The following is a 19,348-nucleotide window of genomic DNA, read 5'->3' as shown; positions in this document are numbered from 1 at the left end:
TTTGTTCTGTTTTATTTCATATTTTCATGATTTTGGTTTGTGAGGTGGTAGTAAATATGGAGGTGCAATGAAATGTGTTAAATGTTTACAAATCTTTGGCCCTTACTAATGTTTACTAATTAGTCATTTATTTTCTGTCTTTTCTTCTAGATCCTGCGCATTACCTTTCCATTCTTTGATCTGGAGAACAGTGCCAACTGCAACTTTGACTTCCTTCAGATTCACGACGGGGAGAGTGCTTCAGCTTACATGATCGGAAAATACTGTGGCCAAAATAGCCCTGCGGAGCTCTACAGCTCCCATAATTCTTTGTACTTCTGGTTTCGCTCTGACCACTCTGTCAGTGCCGGTGGCTTCACAGTTGCTTGGCAGTCTCAGGACCCAGGTCAGTACAGTTCAAGTGTTTTGGTTTTGAAATTTGAAATATTTTGAAGCTTGAAGCAGGAAAAAATTTTTTTGCATGAGGTTGCAATTGCAATTAAATGTGCCAACAAATGAAAAAACAAATTTATATATTTAAATAAATAAATAACGAAGACGCAGCCAGTTCATTTCAGTAATGGCCAAGAACAGTGCAAATTTGTGGGTCATAAATAAGCAAAGTTGTTTGTGAGTGTTTTTGTTACACTTTTAATTAGTAGTTGATAACCAAAAAGCTAAGCACAGCTTTACGTGCTGTGCTGTCTTTTAAAATGACATCCATATTGTAAATGAATGCCCATATGATGCCAAATGTATGTATGTGTCATATTTACATTACATCACCCCTCTTCTTGCAGTCCTTATCATTTCAAATAAATGAACACCTATTAGAACCACACAAAATTAGATTTGCTTTTTTCGGTGTCGTGACTTGTGTGCTGCAGACCTTAGTAAATCATATTTATGTGACTCCTTTAAATTTTCTCCTAATAATAATAAATAATAATAATAATGGATTGCATTTATATAGCGCTTTTCGGGACCCCTCAAAGCACTTTACAATACCACTATTCATTCACTCTCACATTCATACACCGGTGAAGGCAAGCTACAGTTGTTGCCACAGCTGCCCTGGGGCAGACTGACAGAGGCGAGGCTGCCATATCGCGCCATCGGCCATCGGCCCCTCTGGCCAACACCAGTAGGCGTAATAATATTTTGTGCTCTATAACTGAAATTCCTACAAATACATGTTCAATAATACCCCAAAATTACATTCAGTTGCAAAATTGACGCTATGCCTTTTTTGTAAATCCTGGCAGTAACTTTTTAAGACCCAGTGAGGTGTTTGATATGACACAGAGGGTTAATAAATCTGGTCCGTTACAATTAGTAATGTCTCAGTTTTAATTTTGAGAGATCTTGGTTTCTGTTACTGAGTTAGGCATGGGAGCTTGTGTTTTATTTATTTGATCATATGCACATTGTGTGCAAATGAACAATATTTTCCTGTTAAGTTAATAGAAAACAACAGTTGTATGAATAATGTTGATTTATTCCTTTAAATGCATTTCTAATCTCAGTGTGTGGAGAGGAACTAACTGCCCCATATGGCAACATTAATTCACCTGGTTATCCTGGAAACTACCCACCTAGTCGGGACTGCTACTGGACAGTAACAGTGGACCCTGGCCTTCTCATTACTTTTGCATTCGGGACTCTAAGTCTTGAACATCATCCTAACTGCAACTTTGACTTTCTAGAGGTAAGAAATGGCACATTACCCATTTCACTTTGAAAGCATGTTTTTGTGTTGTGTCCGTATTTGCTGGGACAGTCCTCTTTTTGACCACATTATCTCACTCAGACCTGACACTTATACCTATCTACACTGTAAAGCGGGGTTAAATGCAGCCATACTGCTGAAATGAAAACACTGAAATTATTCCGTCTTACTCGTGTTTGCTACAGTTTGCTATTTTAGGAGGTATGTGCATAGGCTGAAACTACTACTTTTTCATCCTTACAGTTTTTCCTCTATTGTTTTGTGTCACCAAATGCAATAGATTCGGGATGGCCTTCTATCTGAAGATCCGGTTTTAGGAAAGTACTGTAGTACTGCATCTCCACCCCCCATACAGACCACTGGCCCAGCAGCATGGATTCACTTCCACTCTGACTTCTCTGTCTCTGACCGAGGTTTCCACATCACATACACAACATCACCAAGTAAGAAACCAGTCATACTGAGTTTAGCTTGGTTAAGTGTATACAGTCATGCCCAGAATTATCGGCACCACTGGAATTTTTCCAGAAAATGCACCATTTCTTTGTTACAAGATTGTTACAATTACAAATGTTTTGTTATACACGTGTTTATTTCCTTTATGTGTGGTGGATCAACACAAAATACAGAGAAAAAAAGCCAAATTTGACAATGTTTTATGCAAAACTCCAAAAATTCTAAAAACTCCAAAAAAGCCTTGGTTGTGTGCAAGACATCATGAAATCTGAAGACTACCAAAACATTTTGGGGCGCAATGCAGGGCCCAGTGTCAGAAAGCTGGGTCTGCGTCAGAGGTCACGGGTCTTCCAGCAGGACAATGACCCCAAACACGCCTCTAAAAGCACCCAGAAATGGTAGAAGACATAGCGGTGGAGAGTTCTAAAGTGGCCAGCAATGAGTCCGGATCTAAATATGATTGAACACTAATGGAGAGATCTCAAAATTGTTGTTGGGAGGCGTCCTTCAAATCTCAGAGACCTTGAGCAGTTTGCAAAAGAAGAGTGGTCTAAACTTCCAGCTGAGAGGTGTAACCAGCTTGTTGATGGTTATAGAAAGTGATTGATTGCAGTTATTTTTTCCAAAGGGCATGCAATCAAATGTTAGTTTTGGAGTTTTCTGTGAAACACTGTCCAATTTGGCTTTTTCTTCTGTTTTTTTATGTTGATCCACTACACATAAAGGAAATAATCACGTGTATACCAAAGCATTTGTAATTTTAACAATTTTCTGGGAGAAATGTTGCATTTTCTGGAAAAATTCCAGGGGTTCCGGTAATTTTGGCCCTGACTGTAAGACAGATATATAATTGTTTGTATTAAACACTTTTCATTTAGCATATATAAACAGAGAAGCAGTAAACTGTAGCCTGATGTTTATCCCTAAGATCTTGAAGAAACTGTAGATATGTACCTTTTATGTATTGCTTGCAACCATTTTTGGCACTTACTGTAAGGCCAGGCTTGCTCCAAAATTGTTGTGCAGAAAGAAAGCATGTTTTATGTTTTGTGCTTCAGTTACTGCTTCATCACAGAGATTTAAGAGTGCATTCTTGATGAGTGAGATTTCTTTGCAAGGCCAGATGAAGATGTGATAAAAATGTAACCTAATTCTAAATTTGCTCTGTAATACCAGCTGCAAAATAATTTGGTGTCTGTTTCTTTGCTACTGTGACAGTAGTTTCACATGCTGTGCAATGCGCTTCAAAGCGAAATGGCAGAAGAATGGCAAGAAAAGAGGAATAGAGGGAAGACAACATTGAACTTTGGACCCTATCCTGAAAATAATCAGGCCTTAAATGGACAACAGCTGATCAGTCCAATTATTTAGCAGTCCATGTCCGTGAAATTAGCAAATCCCCTGTTTTCTCCCCCCCCCCCCCAAAATTAACCAACTGCAACTGTCCTGTTAATAATTGTATTACTTCTGATACAGTATAGCATCATTGACTGTCGTATGCTCTCCTGCTGCCATCTTGTGTCCTTCATGCTGTAGTTCTGGTCCATTTTTTTAATTATATTTGGTCAAAATTATTTGTTTCATGTTAAGCTAAATTGTAGCTAAAAGTGGAAAAAAAATGGAACTTATAATGAAATGAAATATTTTAGTGCAGAGAGAACAGTTCTGGACTGAGAAACATCCTTACAGTTGTACTTTTTAGGGGATTTGAGACGCATTATTCCCATGGGGGTTTTGGCCCCCTTAGTTTCATATTGCACTTGCATATACTTAAGGGCTATTTTATGGGATCTGGACCTGTTTTAGAAAAAAACAATAAGGGTGATTTTCCTAACACTTTATGTTTTGTATATCCTAAAAAATATATTCAATGTTTTGCATTTTTGTGTGCCTATAATTTGTACAGAGTTTGGATAAATGCTGTAATTGTCAGTTGTCATTATTATCATTATCATATTTATTAACAGTATTATCTGTGCAATGCAATTCTTGGATGCTTGGTTTGATTATTCCTAGCAGTGTCAATATCCTGCTTTATGAATTGTGTTGTGCTTCTAACTCTTTGTGCATGTTTTTTCTTAGGTGACCCTGGTTGTGGTGGAACATTCACTGACAGTGAGGGCATTATTATTTCCCCCAACTGGCCCAACAACTATAACCACAACCGCCAGTGTATCTATTTGATCAGGTTGCCAGAAGGTGGGCAGGTGGCCCTCAACTTCACTGACATGGATCTTGAGAGTCACAGTGGCTGTGCTTTTGACTATGTGGAGGTAAGACCTATTTATGTCTCCCAGACAAATATTTTGTCCCCTCTTTTTTTCAGAATTTGATATGTGGAAAGAAATCTCACCATACTTAAAAAATGCAGTGATTTTTTTTAGACACCATTTTGAGAAAATGATTGATAGCCACAATCAGCCTGGGAGCTTACTAATACTTTCAGAATCCGACTTTTATTCACAAGTAAATCTGCATATACATGGACTCTGTACTGGTCCATATGAACTTCAAATTATTTAATTTAATTCAATTCAATTCAATTCAATTCCATTTTATTTATGTAGCGCCAAATCACAGTCGCCTCAAGGCGCTTTATATTGTAAGGTACACCCTTCAATAATACATACAGAGAAAAACCCAACAATCATAGGACCCCCTATGAGCAAGCACTTCGGCAACAGTTGGAAGGAAAAACTCCCTTTTAACAGGAAGAAACCTCCGGCAGAACCAGGCTCAGGGAGGGGCGGGGCCATCTGCTGCGACCGGTTGGGGTGAAAGAAAGAAGACAGGATAAAAGACATGCTGTGGAAGAGAGACAGAGATTAATAATAACTACAAAGTTTTAAGCCTAATCTTAAAAGTAGAGATAGTGTCTGTCTCCTGAATCCAAAGTGGAAGTTGGTTCCACAGAAGAGGGGCCTGAAAACTGAAGACTCTGCCTCCCATTCTACTTTTAAATACTCTAGGAACAACAAGTAAGCCTGCAGAGCGAGAGCGAAGTGCTCTAATGGGGTGATATGGTACTACAAGGTCATTAAGATAAGATGGGACCTGATTATTTAAGACCTTGTATGTTAGGAGCAGGATTTTGAATTCAATTCTGGATTTAACAGGAAGCCAATGAAGGGAAGCCAATAAAGGAGAAATATGCTCTCTCTTTCTAGTCCCTGTCAGTACTCTTGTTGCAGCATTTTGGAATTACTGAAGGCTTTTCAGAGAGTTTTTAGGACATCCTGATAATAATGAATTGCAGTAATCCAGCCTAGAAGCAATAAATGCATGAACTAGTTTTTCAGTGTCACTCTGAGACAGGATATTTTTAATTTTAGAGATATTGCACAAATGGAAGAAAGCAGTCCTACATATTTGTTTATTATGTGCATTGAAGGACATATCCTGGTCAAAAATCACTCCATGATTCCTCACAGTGTTACTGGAGGCCAAGATAATGCTGTCCAGAGTAAAAATCTTTCTAAACTTTTCAAGGCCAAGTACAATATCCTCAGTTTGATCTGAATTTAGAAGCAGAAAATTAGAGGCCATCCAGGTCTTTATGTCTTTGAGACACTCTTGCAGTTTAACTAATTGGTGTGCGTTATCTGGCGTCATGGATAGATAGAGTTGGGTGTCATCTGCATAGCAGTGGAAATGTATGCTATGCCTTCTGATGATACTGCCTAAGGGAAGCATGTATAATGTAAACAGAATTGGTCCTAGCACTGAACCCTGTGGAACTCCATAATTAACCTCAGTGTGTGAAGAGGACTTTTACATGAAGATCTTAATCAGATGCTGGAGTTGATACAGACTCATCTGAACAGACCAAATATCCACCAATTCGTATAGCTCTTATAATGTGTATGACTTGAAAGAAGTAACTTGCTCAATCATAACGTCTCTTGTATTTGTGTGTGTAGTAATCAGGTCGAGGTGTGGCAAGTGAAATAGAACTCAGTTTTCCAAAAGATGTGGTTAATCAAAGTCAATTTAAAAGAAGAGTAGGCCAAAATTCCTCCACAGCAATTGCCAGTTACTGCAAATGCTTGACTGCACTTCTTGCTGAAACATGTAAATGTGAAAAATATGCAAAGATAAGAAATCAGGGCGGGGTAAATACTCTTTCACAACACTTTAGACACCATTGCTCGCCAGAGAGTTGTTATCAGATTAACATTCCAGCTTCTGTCCTCTTGTTCCACCTCCTTTTTTTTCAGGTCCGTGATGGGAGAACAGAGACTGATCCTCTAATAGGGAAGTACTGTGGAAACACCCTGCCAGCTCCTGTTCTCTCATCCTCAAACGTCCTGTGGATTCGCTTCAAGTCTGACAGCTCAGTCAGTCGAGCTGGATTTAGGGCTGTCTATACTGTTGGTGAGATTTGTAGTGTGATATTTTGTATATTTTATGACATTTTATGCTATTTTTGTTTAAGAATATCCACTTCTCTTAGTTGGCAGTTAGAATTAAAGCTGCAGGGATAATACCTTGCCTATAATTGCCAAATTTTCCTTTCCTTGTTGTCCCATTAGTTAACGGAAAATATTTTACAGTGACAGGAGAATTATTTTTTTTTAAAGTTTTTTTTAAAGCATTAATTTTATGCAGACTTGCTCAATCAAATATTTGTGTGTGTAATTATGTATATTTATGGACTTGATTTGGTAAATTCCACGTTCCAATATTAACCCCACTTGCCACTGACTAAACATTACCTCTCCCTCTCTCCAGCTTGTGGAGGTACTTTATCTGGGAGTGGGCAGTTTCACTCTCCCTACCACCCCGATGCATATCCCCATAATAAGGTCTGTGAATGGGTGATTAACCAGCCAGAGGGTTATGTGGTCACCCTTGACTTCCTGTCATTTGACGTTGAGGGAGGCTCCTGTCGATATGATTATGTTGAGGTAAATTCATTTTATATTAGTTCTCACAGTTAGATATTTTTACAGTACTCTGAGTACGACACACAACAATCTCAAATATAATAGAATAATTGCCTCATTATTTGACCGCTTCTTCTTTATCTTCCTATTGTTCTTCTTCTTTTTTATTATTATGGTTATTTATATTATTTCACTGTGATAAAAACATTAAGGAAATGAAAATGTTGCAGACAATAAAAAGTGATAGATGACTGATATTATTTTACAGGGTGGGCCATTTATATGGATACACCGTAATAAAATGGGAATGGTTGGTGATATTAAAGTCCTGTTTGTGGTACATTAGTATATGTGAGGGGGCAAACTCCTCAAGATGGGTGGTGACCATGGTGGCCATGAAGAAGTCGGCCATCTTGGATACAACTTTTGTTTTTTCAATAGGAAGAGGGCCATGTGACACATCAAACTTATTGGTAATGTCACAAGAAAAACAATGGTGTGCTTGGTTTCAACGTAACTTTATTCTTTCATGAGTTATTTACAAGTTTCTGACCACTTATAAAATGTGTTCAATGTGCTGCCCATTTTGTTGGATTGTCAATGCAACCCTCTTCTCCCACTCTTCACACACTGATAGCAACACCGCAGGAGAAACGCCAGCACAGGCATCCAGTATCCATAGTTTTAGGTGCTGCACATCTCGTATCTTCACACCATAGACAACTGCCTTCAGATGACCCCAAAGATAAAAGTCTAAGAGGGTCAGATCGGGAGACCTTGGGGGCCATTCAACTGGCCCACGACGACCAATCCACTTTCCAGGAAACTGTTCATCTAGGAATGCTCGGACCTGGCACCCATAATGTGGTGGTGCACCATCTTGCTGGAAAAACTCAGGGAACGTGCCAGCTTCAGTACATAAAGAGGGAAACACATCATCATGTAGCAATTTCAAATATCCAGTGGCCTTGAGGTTTCCATTGATGAAGAATGGACCCACTATCGTTGTACCCCATATACCACACCAAACCATCACTTTTGTTGTTCCAACAGTCTTGGAGGGATCCATCCAATGTGGGTTAGTGTCAGACCAGTAGCGGTGGTTTTGTTTGTTAACTTCACCATTCACATAAAAGTTTACCTCATCACTGAACAAAATCTTCTGCGTGAACTGAGGGTCCTGTTCCAATTTTTGTTTTGCCCATTCTGCAAATTCTGTGCGCCGATCTGGGTCATCCTCGTTGAGATGCTGCAGTAGCTGGAATTTGTAAGGGTGCCATTTGTGAGTAGCTAATTCCGCCGAAGGGATGTTCGACTAATGCCACTCTCCAGTGACATGTGGCGAGTGCTACGCTGTGGGCTCTTGCTGAATGAAGCTAGGACAGCCACTGAAGTTTCTTCATTAGTGACAGTTTTTCTTGCGTCCACATTTTGGCAAATCCAACACTGAACCAGTTTCACGAAACTTAGCAAGCAGTTTGCTAACTGTAGCATGGGAGATGGGTGGTCTCGTAGGGTGTCTTGCCTTGAAATCTGCTGCAGTGACCCGGTTACTGCGTTCACCAGATATCAACACAATTTCGATCCGCTCCTCACGTGTTAACCTCTTCGACATGTCAATGGCTGTGAACAAAGAGAAACTTTTAAATAACTCATGAAAGAATAAAGTTACGTTGAAACCAAGCACACCATTGTTTTTCTTGTGACATTACCAATAGGTTTGATGTGTCACATGGCCCTCTTCCTATTGAAAAAACAAAAGTTGTATCCAAGATGGCCGACTTCTAAATGGCCACCATGGTCACCACCCATCTTGAGGAGTTTTCCCCCTCACATATACTAATGTACCACAAACAGGACTTTATTATCACCAACCATTCCCATTTTATTACGGTGTATCCATATAAATGGCCCACCCTGTACATCAAAAAAAAAAAACATATCCAGAGGCTGCACAGTATCACCACAAGAAACCACAAGAAACATTTTCATTCATTCACAAAACAAAAATATAAACAGATGTACATTTCAGTAATTGCAATAATTATGAGGAAATCCTGGTTCAAATCCTGATTTATGGATATGAAGGTGTGATTAATGTACCTACTGTTAAATACCTGGAATGGAATATAATCTAGGCTTAATAGGGATGACATCTTAGGCTGTTTTTATGCTCACCACGTCACTTTTGTTGTGGGTGTTGCATGATGGTTTTCACATCAGTTCTTGTGTCATGGTGACATGGTGAGATGACGGTCCACCTCTGTACTGGAGCTTGTCCTTCAGATTCTCACAGTACATCAGGACCTGTTCCCTCCTGAATTCACACCTCACATGGTTTAGTGTGAGGGACATGTTTAAGTAGGTGGAGGGGCAGCACGTTGGGGAAGGTAGTGGAAGGGTGAAGGCCTAAGCTGGGAGTGGGCCATTCCCCAGGGGGCCCATGTGGGGTGTCGTTCTCCATTCTCAAGGTGTAGGTGGGGTTTTTTTTGGTTTAAATGATTTCAGATATGGGTTAAGGATTAGTGAGTGACCACATCTAACTCCATACATCAATACTTTGTGGTCTGCTGAGACTGCCTACTCCATTACACCATCTTACCTTAATTTCCTTTCTCATGTAAACAGCTGTATTTAACTTAAATGTTAAAAATTTCCGTCTGGTTACAGCTATCACTAACAAAAACTCATCACATGTGTAAAGCTCAGTACGGTAAATTGTTTTAAATGATTTTATGTTTTTTGGGTGTTTTTGGGGTGTTTTTTTTGGGGGGGGGGGGGTTGGATATATGTGAATAGTTCCCCCTGGTGGCATTTTAAATAGTTAATTAGTTAATTTTATATTTTTTATATTTATATTTTATATTTCACCTACAAATGTAACAGTGCATGTGCGTTATTCATACTTGAACTCATGGCAGTGGATCCGTTAAATGAGCACATGCTTTGTCCTGTTTCTAGGTGAGGGATGGAGCCACGTCAAGCTCTCCTCTGCTGGGGACATTTTGTGGTGCTGAGATTCCCCCCAGGCTTCAGTCTACTCAGCGATCTATGTACATCAAATTCACCACCGACTCCTCTGTCAGCAACCACGGCTTTGAAGCAGCCTATGACTCTGCCATAGAGGGTAAGAGAAATATCAGTGTTTCTCATTGAGTACTCTAAATGACAAATATTTTGTTGATCACCAGATATGATGGCAATTTGCTAAGTACTATTGGTTTAGTCTCTTGGCTTTTATAGGATTTGTTTTTTTCTCAGTTTTTAAATGGATCTTTCTTAAAATGTATCGTTTGTTTTTTTGCTTAAAAAATTTATATTGTTTGTTTGCCTGGATGACATTTCTTTCCTTTTTGAAAGAAACACTCAAAAAACCCCATGAGACTTGACTGTGAGTAAACACAGATACCGACAGAAATGTGGAAAGTTTGTAATCAAGTTAATTCACTGTAAATAAGATGAAATTTTAGTATTTGTAATGTAAGCTCATGAATTTATTATAACCGAGTGTGTATTTGAAACTGCTGTTAACCCATTTAAGATAACTGATAAACTGACTTGTGCAGCATATGTATGTTAATACAGTCTGATATTTACTAACAGCTAGCAAGTTTTAAGCCTTTAAAACTTTAAAGAAGGGACAGCAGCACTCCTGCTCTTTTTAAACCTGCTTTTTTACATGACATTAAGTTCCAATTATTTAAGCGCCATTCATACTTGTCTTTAAGCTTTAAAGCTCAAGCTCAAAAGTATGTTGATCTCTAATTTGCTTTTTTCCATATTCCAGGCTGTGGTGACACCTTGACCAGTCCTTCTGGCACCATTACAAGCCCTGGTCATCCCAGCAGCTACCCCCACGGTGCCAATTGTACCTGGTACATCAGTGTTAGCCCAGGCAACCTGATTCGGCTGACATTTGAGTCATTCAACTTAGAGTACCATACTAATTGTAACTTTGATTATCTGGAGGTCTACGACAACGGTACAGTGCAAACCGGAAACAAGATTGGAAGGTACACATGGACACCATGCACACACAACTGCACATATATGCACTCAACAACCACTTTGCATCAACATTTGTACACAAGTGTGCATGTTGATTGTATAATGATAATGATGATGATTGTATGATTCATACAGTCATACAGTTGTTGCATATTTATACAGAAGAGAAATAAAATTATTAAAAATGTTAAAAAGTCATCGTGTCAAGAATATTCAGCAATAACTAACTAACTCGCAAAAGTTGGTGTTGGTCTTGGAAGTCATCCAAACTAACTTAAACTGTTAGCTTCACAGTTAATTTAAAGAAGTAAGCCTGATTCATTATTTGTTTTACATAGAGACAAATAAAAAGTCACAAAAAGTGGTACCATAAGTTGGGATGCCATGTAAAATGTGAATAAAAAGTTTTTTTGGGGGGAAAAAATCATTTTAGCAACAAAAGTCTGGGAAAGTTGCATGGTGGGACAGTCTCACCAGTATGGGTTGACTGAGTATAATTAAAAAAAATGTAAATAAAATACCGAGAGGCTTGTGTCAGTGGGCAAATATTTCCCAAAACAATCTCAACCTTTGGTGTTTTAGTGTTATTCTAAATCCATGTCACAGAGCGGCTGTGTGCAGGCAGAAAAGGACCCAATCGCAGACTCAAACTCAAAGGAACACAGCTTTATTGCTGAGTGGCAAAACAATACAAAACTATACTGGGAAATGATAAACTAGACACACGGAGAGACACACAGGGAAACATAGCTGACACAAATTAACTAGACACACTGAACATGGGCACATGATTTTCACAACACCCCTACCTCTTTAAACTGTATTTATTATAACATTATTTAGTATAGTTCCAACAGCACCCCCCACCCCCACCCTCACTCAATGTGCAATATCATCCCCCCGCCACACACTCAATGTGCAATATCACTGATCACACTGCACCTCTCAATGCACCTGCTAGTTAGATGGCATGTATGTGTATGTATATAGATGTAAGCGTGTATGTGGAAATATGTGTGTGTATGCATGTACGGATGCAAATAGGTATATATACATATATGTATGTATGTGCGTGTATGTTTGCAGGTGTATGTATAACTTGTACATATCTTTCTTGTGTAAATGTAAATTTGTCATTGTGTAAATACTTACGCTATTGTGTACTTCACACACATGGAGAGATGCCAAACTGCCTTTCACTGTTCTTGTAACAGTGACAATAAAAAGCTATTCTATTCTATTCTATTCTAAAACAAGAAGCAGGAGTGGAGGAGTGGCAGACTAGAGGGAACGAGGGAACACGAGGGAGAGAGAGAGAGAGAGGGCAGACGTGATGGGCTGGGGAAACATAGATAAACATGACGGAGTGGAACACAAGGAGAGGAAACAAGGCACACGTACACACATAAGCACAAACACAGACACAGCGAGGGAGAGACAGAGGGCAAAGATATGGGGGAAAATCCAATAAACAAATCTAAAACGAACCACCAATAGAATAAATCTAGACTAACACAGAGGACTAAAACATAAATAATAATACAAAATTACAAAAACACAGAAAAAGTTAAACCGCTGGGTCACCAACCCAGGACCGTGACAATCCAGCCCTTAAATCATTTTGTTCTTAACAAATTACCTTTGTAGAAGAGAAGGAGGAGAATTCAAGGAAATCTTTGTATAAAAGGAAAGTAAAACAAGATTTTTGATGAATATATATTTCTTTCTTTATCAGTAAAGGCTCATGTTTTCAATAACACAATGCCACAAGAATCAAAATGAGGATATCTTTTTCCAGAAGAACAATAATAATAATTTGTTATGTTGTCTTTGGACTAAGTTTAATTTCAAAGGATGCTTTGAATGATTTGTCACTCCATGCATTGTTATGGATGTGTTGATTATCCAGCTACTATAACAATGCTGTTTTGTTTTGGTATTTTTACTTTACTGCTTTAAAAAAGGCTTGTTACTTTATAATACATTTTTTTTATCCTTCTCATTTTGATGTGTAGAATGATGCAAACTGCATTTAAGTTACAAAGCAATTAGGTTTGCACAGTGTAAAGGTTTGGATTGTTTTGTACATGCTGGTACATGGTACATGTATAAATTTGTCTACATGTTGCATTTTGTATGTGCAGGTACTGTGGTCGCTCAGTGCCTCCATCCATCACGAGTACTGACAACCAGCTGACCCTGCTATTTGTGTCTGACTCAAGTTTAAACACAGAAGGATTCTCTGCTAGCTATATCTCCATCAATGCCAGCACAGGTACATGGTTATCTTTCCCAAAACAGAGCATAGAATTTTTAACACAGCTTTTCCAGACATCCTAGTTTTTTTGCAAACAGATAAAAAAAAATATTTCCCAAAAATCAAAAACTACCAGGTTCAAAATTATTAACCTCCTAATGCAAATAGTACCCTTTTTTTGTTGGATAAGTGCCTAAAGTCATATGACACACATCTCTTGAGCAATCCCAGCCCATTTTTCTTTTTTCACAAGGCCTCCAGTTTTATAGGCTTCTGGCATTGACCTGGGTCTTCAGTTCATCCCACAGATGGAACTCAAGTGCAGGCTAGTCAGTAATATTCACTTTGGTCTTCTGGAGGTGGTACTTTATGAATAGCAATGTATGTTCTGGACCATTGTCATGCATCAAGATAAAGTGATGACCCAGGCTCAGTTTGATGGTGACTGCCTGCGGTTTTCTTTCTTCACATATCCTTGTTTCTTCTCGATTCCTTCCACCTTGAAGAGATTCCTAGTTCCAGATACACTGATAATACTCCTATCATTGTGTTTTACTGTGGGGACGGGGGTCATTGGCCTTTCGCCTTTCCCTTCTTCCTTAAAAGAGCTAGTTGTGTGTCATCTATTCTAAGAACACACTTCTAGCATCTTTCCTTACCTTACCTTAGCATACTTCAGTCTGGCTTCAAGGTGTCTCTAAAACTGGAGTTTTTCTTCATCTGCAACCCTACAGTCCATTCCTGTGAAGAGTTCTAGTCATTTCTTTATTTGAGACTACAATTCCTGACTTGGCCAAACCATTCATTAGTGTTCTGGAGTCTTTGAAATTGATTGCTGTCTATCTGCCAAACACTCCATGATGCTGCCAAGCTTGTTCTTTAATTTACAGATGATACTTCTCCCTCCAGTTCTTGACACTTGAAATGCTGTGATAATTTTGTACATCTACTTCCTGCTTTGTGAGGGTTTGTGAAATAGCTTCTCTAAGTTTAAATTCTGAACTTATTTCTTGTGTTTTTTGGCACAATATGTTTTGAAGTGACAGCTCAGCCCCTCCTTATGTTTTTATACCACGTGTAAATTTGGAGATAATTTAAAGTTTTAACTTGATTTTAAAAGCTTTAAGCATTAAAGAGTTGTACCACAGCATTGCCCAGAAATGCTTTATGCTATGGCTCAATATAAGTCAGTTTTTCAGTGGACTTTTAATCCGGACCCTAGTATTTTATTTTCTAAAATAATTCTGTTATTGTGTGCAGACAGAAAGAATTTATAAAAATGATGTGCTGCATTAAAGAAGAACAGGGAAAAATTTGACAAGAACTTCAAAAACTTGACAAAAATTTCATAGGGGGACTAATAACTTTTTTCTCATCTGTATATGGACATAGATATTGTACCTCACCTGTCAATTCAGGTGTTTTCAGTCACAGTGTATAAAATCAGACACCTAGTCATACAGTCTGCCTGTACAAACATCGTACAGTTTTCAAGATCAGTTTTAGAATTTAATCAAGAAAACGACATTTTAGGTTGCAGAAAAGTGAGCAGGGATTTTTCCATGCTTCGCTGCTTTTTCTCATGCAAAAAATAATATCATAGTCAGATTGTAATTTTTTAAAAACATTATTTCCCCCTTTTCTGTCTCAACAGACTGTGGCCAGACTTTCACCACCCCTACTGGGTCTTTCAGTTCACCCAACTACCCACAATATTACCCCAACAGTAGAGACTGCATCTTCAAGATAATTGTGGACGTCAATATGCAGATTATGCTGAACTTCACTGATTTTGAGTTGGAGGGGCCCCATCCTTCTTGCAGCTTTGATTTTGTGGAGATCAGGTGAAGAAAACATTTTCTGCCTACTTGGAAGAAAACTGCTGTACAGTTTTATCCGTAATACTTTTTACTCAGACCACTGACATGTTGAACTTCCACTGTCTCAACTAGGGACGGTGGCTTTGAGACATCTCCCTTGATTGGTAAGTTCTGTGCCAATCAACGGCCTCCAGTTCTGATGTCGCACAGCAACCGTTTGTGGGTTCGATTCAAATCTGACACCTCAGTCACTCGTCCCGGATTCATGGCTCACTGGGACGGAACACAAACTGGTGAGGTTCAAATATATGTGATGCCAGTTTTTACTATTTCAGCTTTTTCTTTATCAAGTTTAATTTTAAGTAAGTCTTTGACATTATGGGCTATAATTAATTTTTATAATATACTATAATACTAATAGAATTAAATTTATAATACCACCAAATTCATGCATTTTGCCAGGGCATCTGCACTTTTGCAACAAACGTCTGTAAGTTACCTATTATTTCAGTGGCACATGTCAAAGGTTAGCAGCCATCTGGAAGTAGAGAAATGGCCAAGGCCAAGTTTCTAAGTGAATTTAAAAAACATAAAGTTGTGTTCTGGACAGTGTGTTGCTTTGGCCCACAGGTTCTTGTGTTTCATATTGACCTATACCACCTACTTGAAGTAACACTGGTTAACTTGACCCCCAAAACAAAAATCAAACTAATACTTTATCTGGTCTTTCCTTAATTGTTAGAATAGTGTCATTCATCTACAATTATGTGGCTGAGCAGTTTGTATGTGTGTTTTAAAATACTTTAAATCTCGATGCTTGTGATTATGCATTCTAACAACCTGAGCAGGATGAGATCAACTAAATTTGTGTATAAATTTATATATATATATGTATGTAAAAACAAGATCTGGGCTATCAACACCTACGCCCTGCCCGTGATCAGGTATCTGGCTGGGATAATAAGCTGGCCAAAGGAGGAGATAGAAGCCACTGACATTAAGACAAGGAAGCTCCTGACCATGCATGGAGGGTTTCACCCCAAGTCCAGCACCCTGAAACTGTACGCTAAGAGGAAGGAAGGAGGCCGGGGACTGGTGAGTGTCAGCACCACAGTCCAGGATGAGACAACGAACATCCACGAATACATCACGAAGATGGCCCCAACTGACAGCGTGCTCAGTGAATACCTCAGGCAGCAGAAACCTAAGAAAGAGGAGGAAGGCGAGGAACCATCATGGAAGGACAGGCCCCTGCACGATATGTACCACCGGCATGGTGGCTGATATCCAGTAATCCTACCAGTGGCTGGACAAAGGACTGAAGGGCAGCACAGAGGCACTAACCATGGCAGCACAGGAACAATCTCTGAGCACAAGATCCATAGAAGCTGGGTATCACACCAGTCAAGACCCCAGGTGCAGGCTGTATAAAGATGCCCCTGAGACAATCCAGCACATAACAGCAGAGTGTAAGATGCAGTGACTCCCAAGCTAGGTTGAGTGTCTCAAGCAGATCCCGGGAACAACATCGGAGATCTCTGTCCAGAAGAGCGCAGTCCTAGGAACAGCTAAGATTCTGCGCAGGACCCTCAAGCTCCCAGGCCTCTGGTAGAGGACACGAGCTTGAAGGATTGACCGCCCAGGGCGAGCATGGAATTTTTAATACATACAAGAAGGCATCGGTGGGCAAGAGACGAAAATAGGGCGTTGTTGGAATGCTTTTTTTTTTTTTTTTTTTTTTTTTTATATTTGATTTTTATTTAGGAATAGGCAGAGCATCCTCTCTTCCTCCTGAAGCTCTGTCTTGTTTTTATTGACATTATTACACAACAGTGGGGAGTAGACTTCATCACAGTAGATGTCTTTCTGAAAGTGCTGTAACTAAGTTTAAGAATATAATCCACCCACTGTTATCATCTTCTTTTTTTTTTTGTTTGTTTTTTTTTTTTGTTTTTGTAACCTGTCCCGTTTGGTTCTTTTGCCATCAGAATTATTGTCTAAAGGCGAAGAAAGATGCCCAACGGATTTACTTTACCAAATGGACCATCCCAGCCTTGCCGTAATGGTCCATTTGATTCACCTTTATTGTTTATTTTATTTTCACTTGCTGAATACGGGACAGACTTGACTGGTGGAAAGAAAGGGAGAAAGAAAAGAGGAAAAGAAAAAAAAAAAAAAAAAACCTGAGAAGAGGGACGGGGAAAAGGGCAAAAACAAAAACCAACAGAATAAGCAGACAAAAAATACATATATCGATCACCTGGATCACCTGTTGAGAAAGAAAAAAGAAAGCAAGCAGAAGAAAACGAGAGTAATAAACAAGATCACAACGATATATGGGAATATGACAGTAAATACTAAATATTAAACATTATTGTGCAGCACGTGAGATCGACAGCGCAGTGTGTGCTTTGAGGTAGGAGCCAAAAAGGGTGTAGTTTGTGTGTGTGATCACCCGTGTGTGCACCTGTGAGCATGAACGCTTGTTTTTAAAAGGTTCCTTCATGTAATGATCTGCTAGAGGGTGTGGGGGGCCACTGCCCCGACCTCCAGGGCATGAAGCAGGTATGGAGGAGATCAAAACTCCAGACATCCAGAGGCCCCCAGAACACAAGAGACCAAGGAAGACCAACAGAGGGGCAGCCGCGCCACTATCCCAGAAAGAGCTGAGGAGAGTCCCAGATGAGGGGTCACTCAGCAGCCGCGGAGCAGAAGCCAGGGGGGGGCTGCAGTGACGTGCCCGTGAGCTCCGCCGGCAGCCAGCTGTGCCTGAGTGACCGAGCCCCGGGCCGAGAGGCCAAGGGCACCCCATCCCCGAAGTGGCCCGAGTGAGCCCCAGGCTCCATGCCCCGATAAGCAGAGCGTTGTTGGAATGCTACTACACAAGTAACCCTGGCAGAAGAGGTTACATGAATAGGATGAGGGACCTATGGATTCTTCGATACCCAACATCCACAATGTCTAAAACTATATATAGGTTATATAATTTTTTGTAAAGAGGACCTGAAACACTGAAAGAAACCTCTCCACTGTCCACCTGCTGATTGAAGCTTATGAGGGAATTGTCTAGCTATACTTCTATCTTCTTATCTAAGGCGTAAGCCAGCTGACCAGTTGATATGTTTCACGAGACTTTATTTCATACCTTTAATAATAACAAGAAATGTTTACCCTTCACTGTACAACAATTACAGTATATAGAAAACAGTACTTTTTCATTTGAAGTTTGATTGTAACAGTAAAATATAAAAAAAATAAAAATGTGTTTTCTGTCTTTTTTCTCTCTCATCTACACGTTTGATTTTATTCTTTGTTCCAAGGCTGTGGAGGGACGTTGACAACTGCATCTGGAGCATTCTCCTCTCCTAACTACCCACTACCCTACCACCCAAATGCTGAGTGCTACTGGAACATTAGGACCAGCCAGGGCAACAAACTCCTGCTCTCTTTCTCTGATTTCCATCTGGAATCTAATGCTAACTGTTATTATGATTATGTGGCTGTGAGTATTCTACCTCTAAGTCATATGGGTGCATTATTATGCAAGACTAAAGTATACAAGCAGATGAATGTTTCATTTGGGGGCATATTCAAACATTTTCTAATGAATGTACATAACTGTAGCTAAACATAGATGCGTAGCAGGCCTACTCAGCTTGGTGTTTGAAAACAACAACAACAAAGTCATTACAAAGCTAGATAGAGGTAGGTTTTTTTCAGTTTAGGGTATAAAACAACTTGCTTGGAGGTGTCAGTGGAATCTAAAATACTCGGAGAGAGCCAATACTAAGCCCAGAGGCTTTATCAGCCCACATTGTTCATGATTGGAGAAAAAAGGAGAGAAATAAGGAGTCAAGGTTTAGTTCGTTCTTGTAGTTTTTATTCTAATGAGTACTAGAAGCCAGTATAACTCTGCTAAGAGCGAACTGATGTGCTCTCCTTCATTGGTTTTCATTAATAACCTTGCAACAGAATTCAGGATAACCTGCAGCCTATTTGTAGTTTTATGGGGAAGCCCAACAAAGGGAGCACTGTAGTGATCCACTTTACCAGAGATAAATACATTAGTTTTTCAGCATAATGACAAGTCAGGAAGGGTCATATTTTGGTAATGTTCCTAAGTCTGAAGAAAGCTATCCTGGTAATGAAGTTTTAAAGCACATTTCAGAGTCTAAAATAACTCCAAGAAGGAAGTCAACTAGAATTTTCAAAT

At 39.4% G+C, this 19,348-nt stretch overlaps 1 protein-coding gene across 4 annotated transcripts in view; it reads left to right on the top strand.

The window, feature by feature from the left end:
- Positions 1-19,348, top strand: part of cubn (cubilin (intrinsic factor-cobalamin receptor)) — a 78,254-nt gene that overhangs the window by 10,365 nt on the left and 48,541 nt on the right. For all 4 annotated transcript variants that reach the window (XR_005614260.1, XR_005614261.1, XM_039617163.1 and 1 more), the window contains 12 exons: positions 151-385; positions 1,506-1,687; positions 1,989-2,151; positions 4,247-4,437; positions 6,382-6,538; positions 6,896-7,071; positions 10,012-10,177; positions 10,838-11,063; positions 13,203-13,333; positions 14,970-15,159; positions 15,268-15,428; positions 18,456-18,637. Coding sequence is in view for 2 of the 4 variants with exons in the window: in XM_039617163.1 (XP_039473097.1) it covers positions 151-385; positions 1,506-1,687; positions 1,989-2,151; positions 4,247-4,437; positions 6,382-6,538; positions 6,896-7,071; positions 10,012-10,177; positions 10,838-11,063; positions 13,203-13,333; positions 14,970-15,159; positions 15,268-15,428; positions 18,456-18,637 (2,160 nt within the window). In the remaining 2 variants the exon portion in view is untranslated. The remainder of the gene's footprint in view (positions 1-150; positions 386-1,505; positions 1,688-1,988; positions 2,152-4,246; positions 4,438-6,381; positions 6,539-6,895; positions 7,072-10,011; positions 10,178-10,837; positions 11,064-13,202; positions 13,334-14,969; positions 15,160-15,267; positions 15,429-18,455; positions 18,638-19,348) is intronic.

This window comes from Oreochromis aureus, linkage group 9 (genome assembly GCF_013358895.1).
Source record: "Oreochromis aureus strain Israel breed Guangdong linkage group 9, ZZ_aureus, whole genome shotgun sequence".
In the NCBI taxonomy this organism is placed as follows: domain Eukaryota; kingdom Metazoa; phylum Chordata; class Actinopteri; order Cichliformes; family Cichlidae; genus Oreochromis; species Oreochromis aureus.
This window is presented reverse-complemented; position numbering and strand designations above follow the sequence as displayed.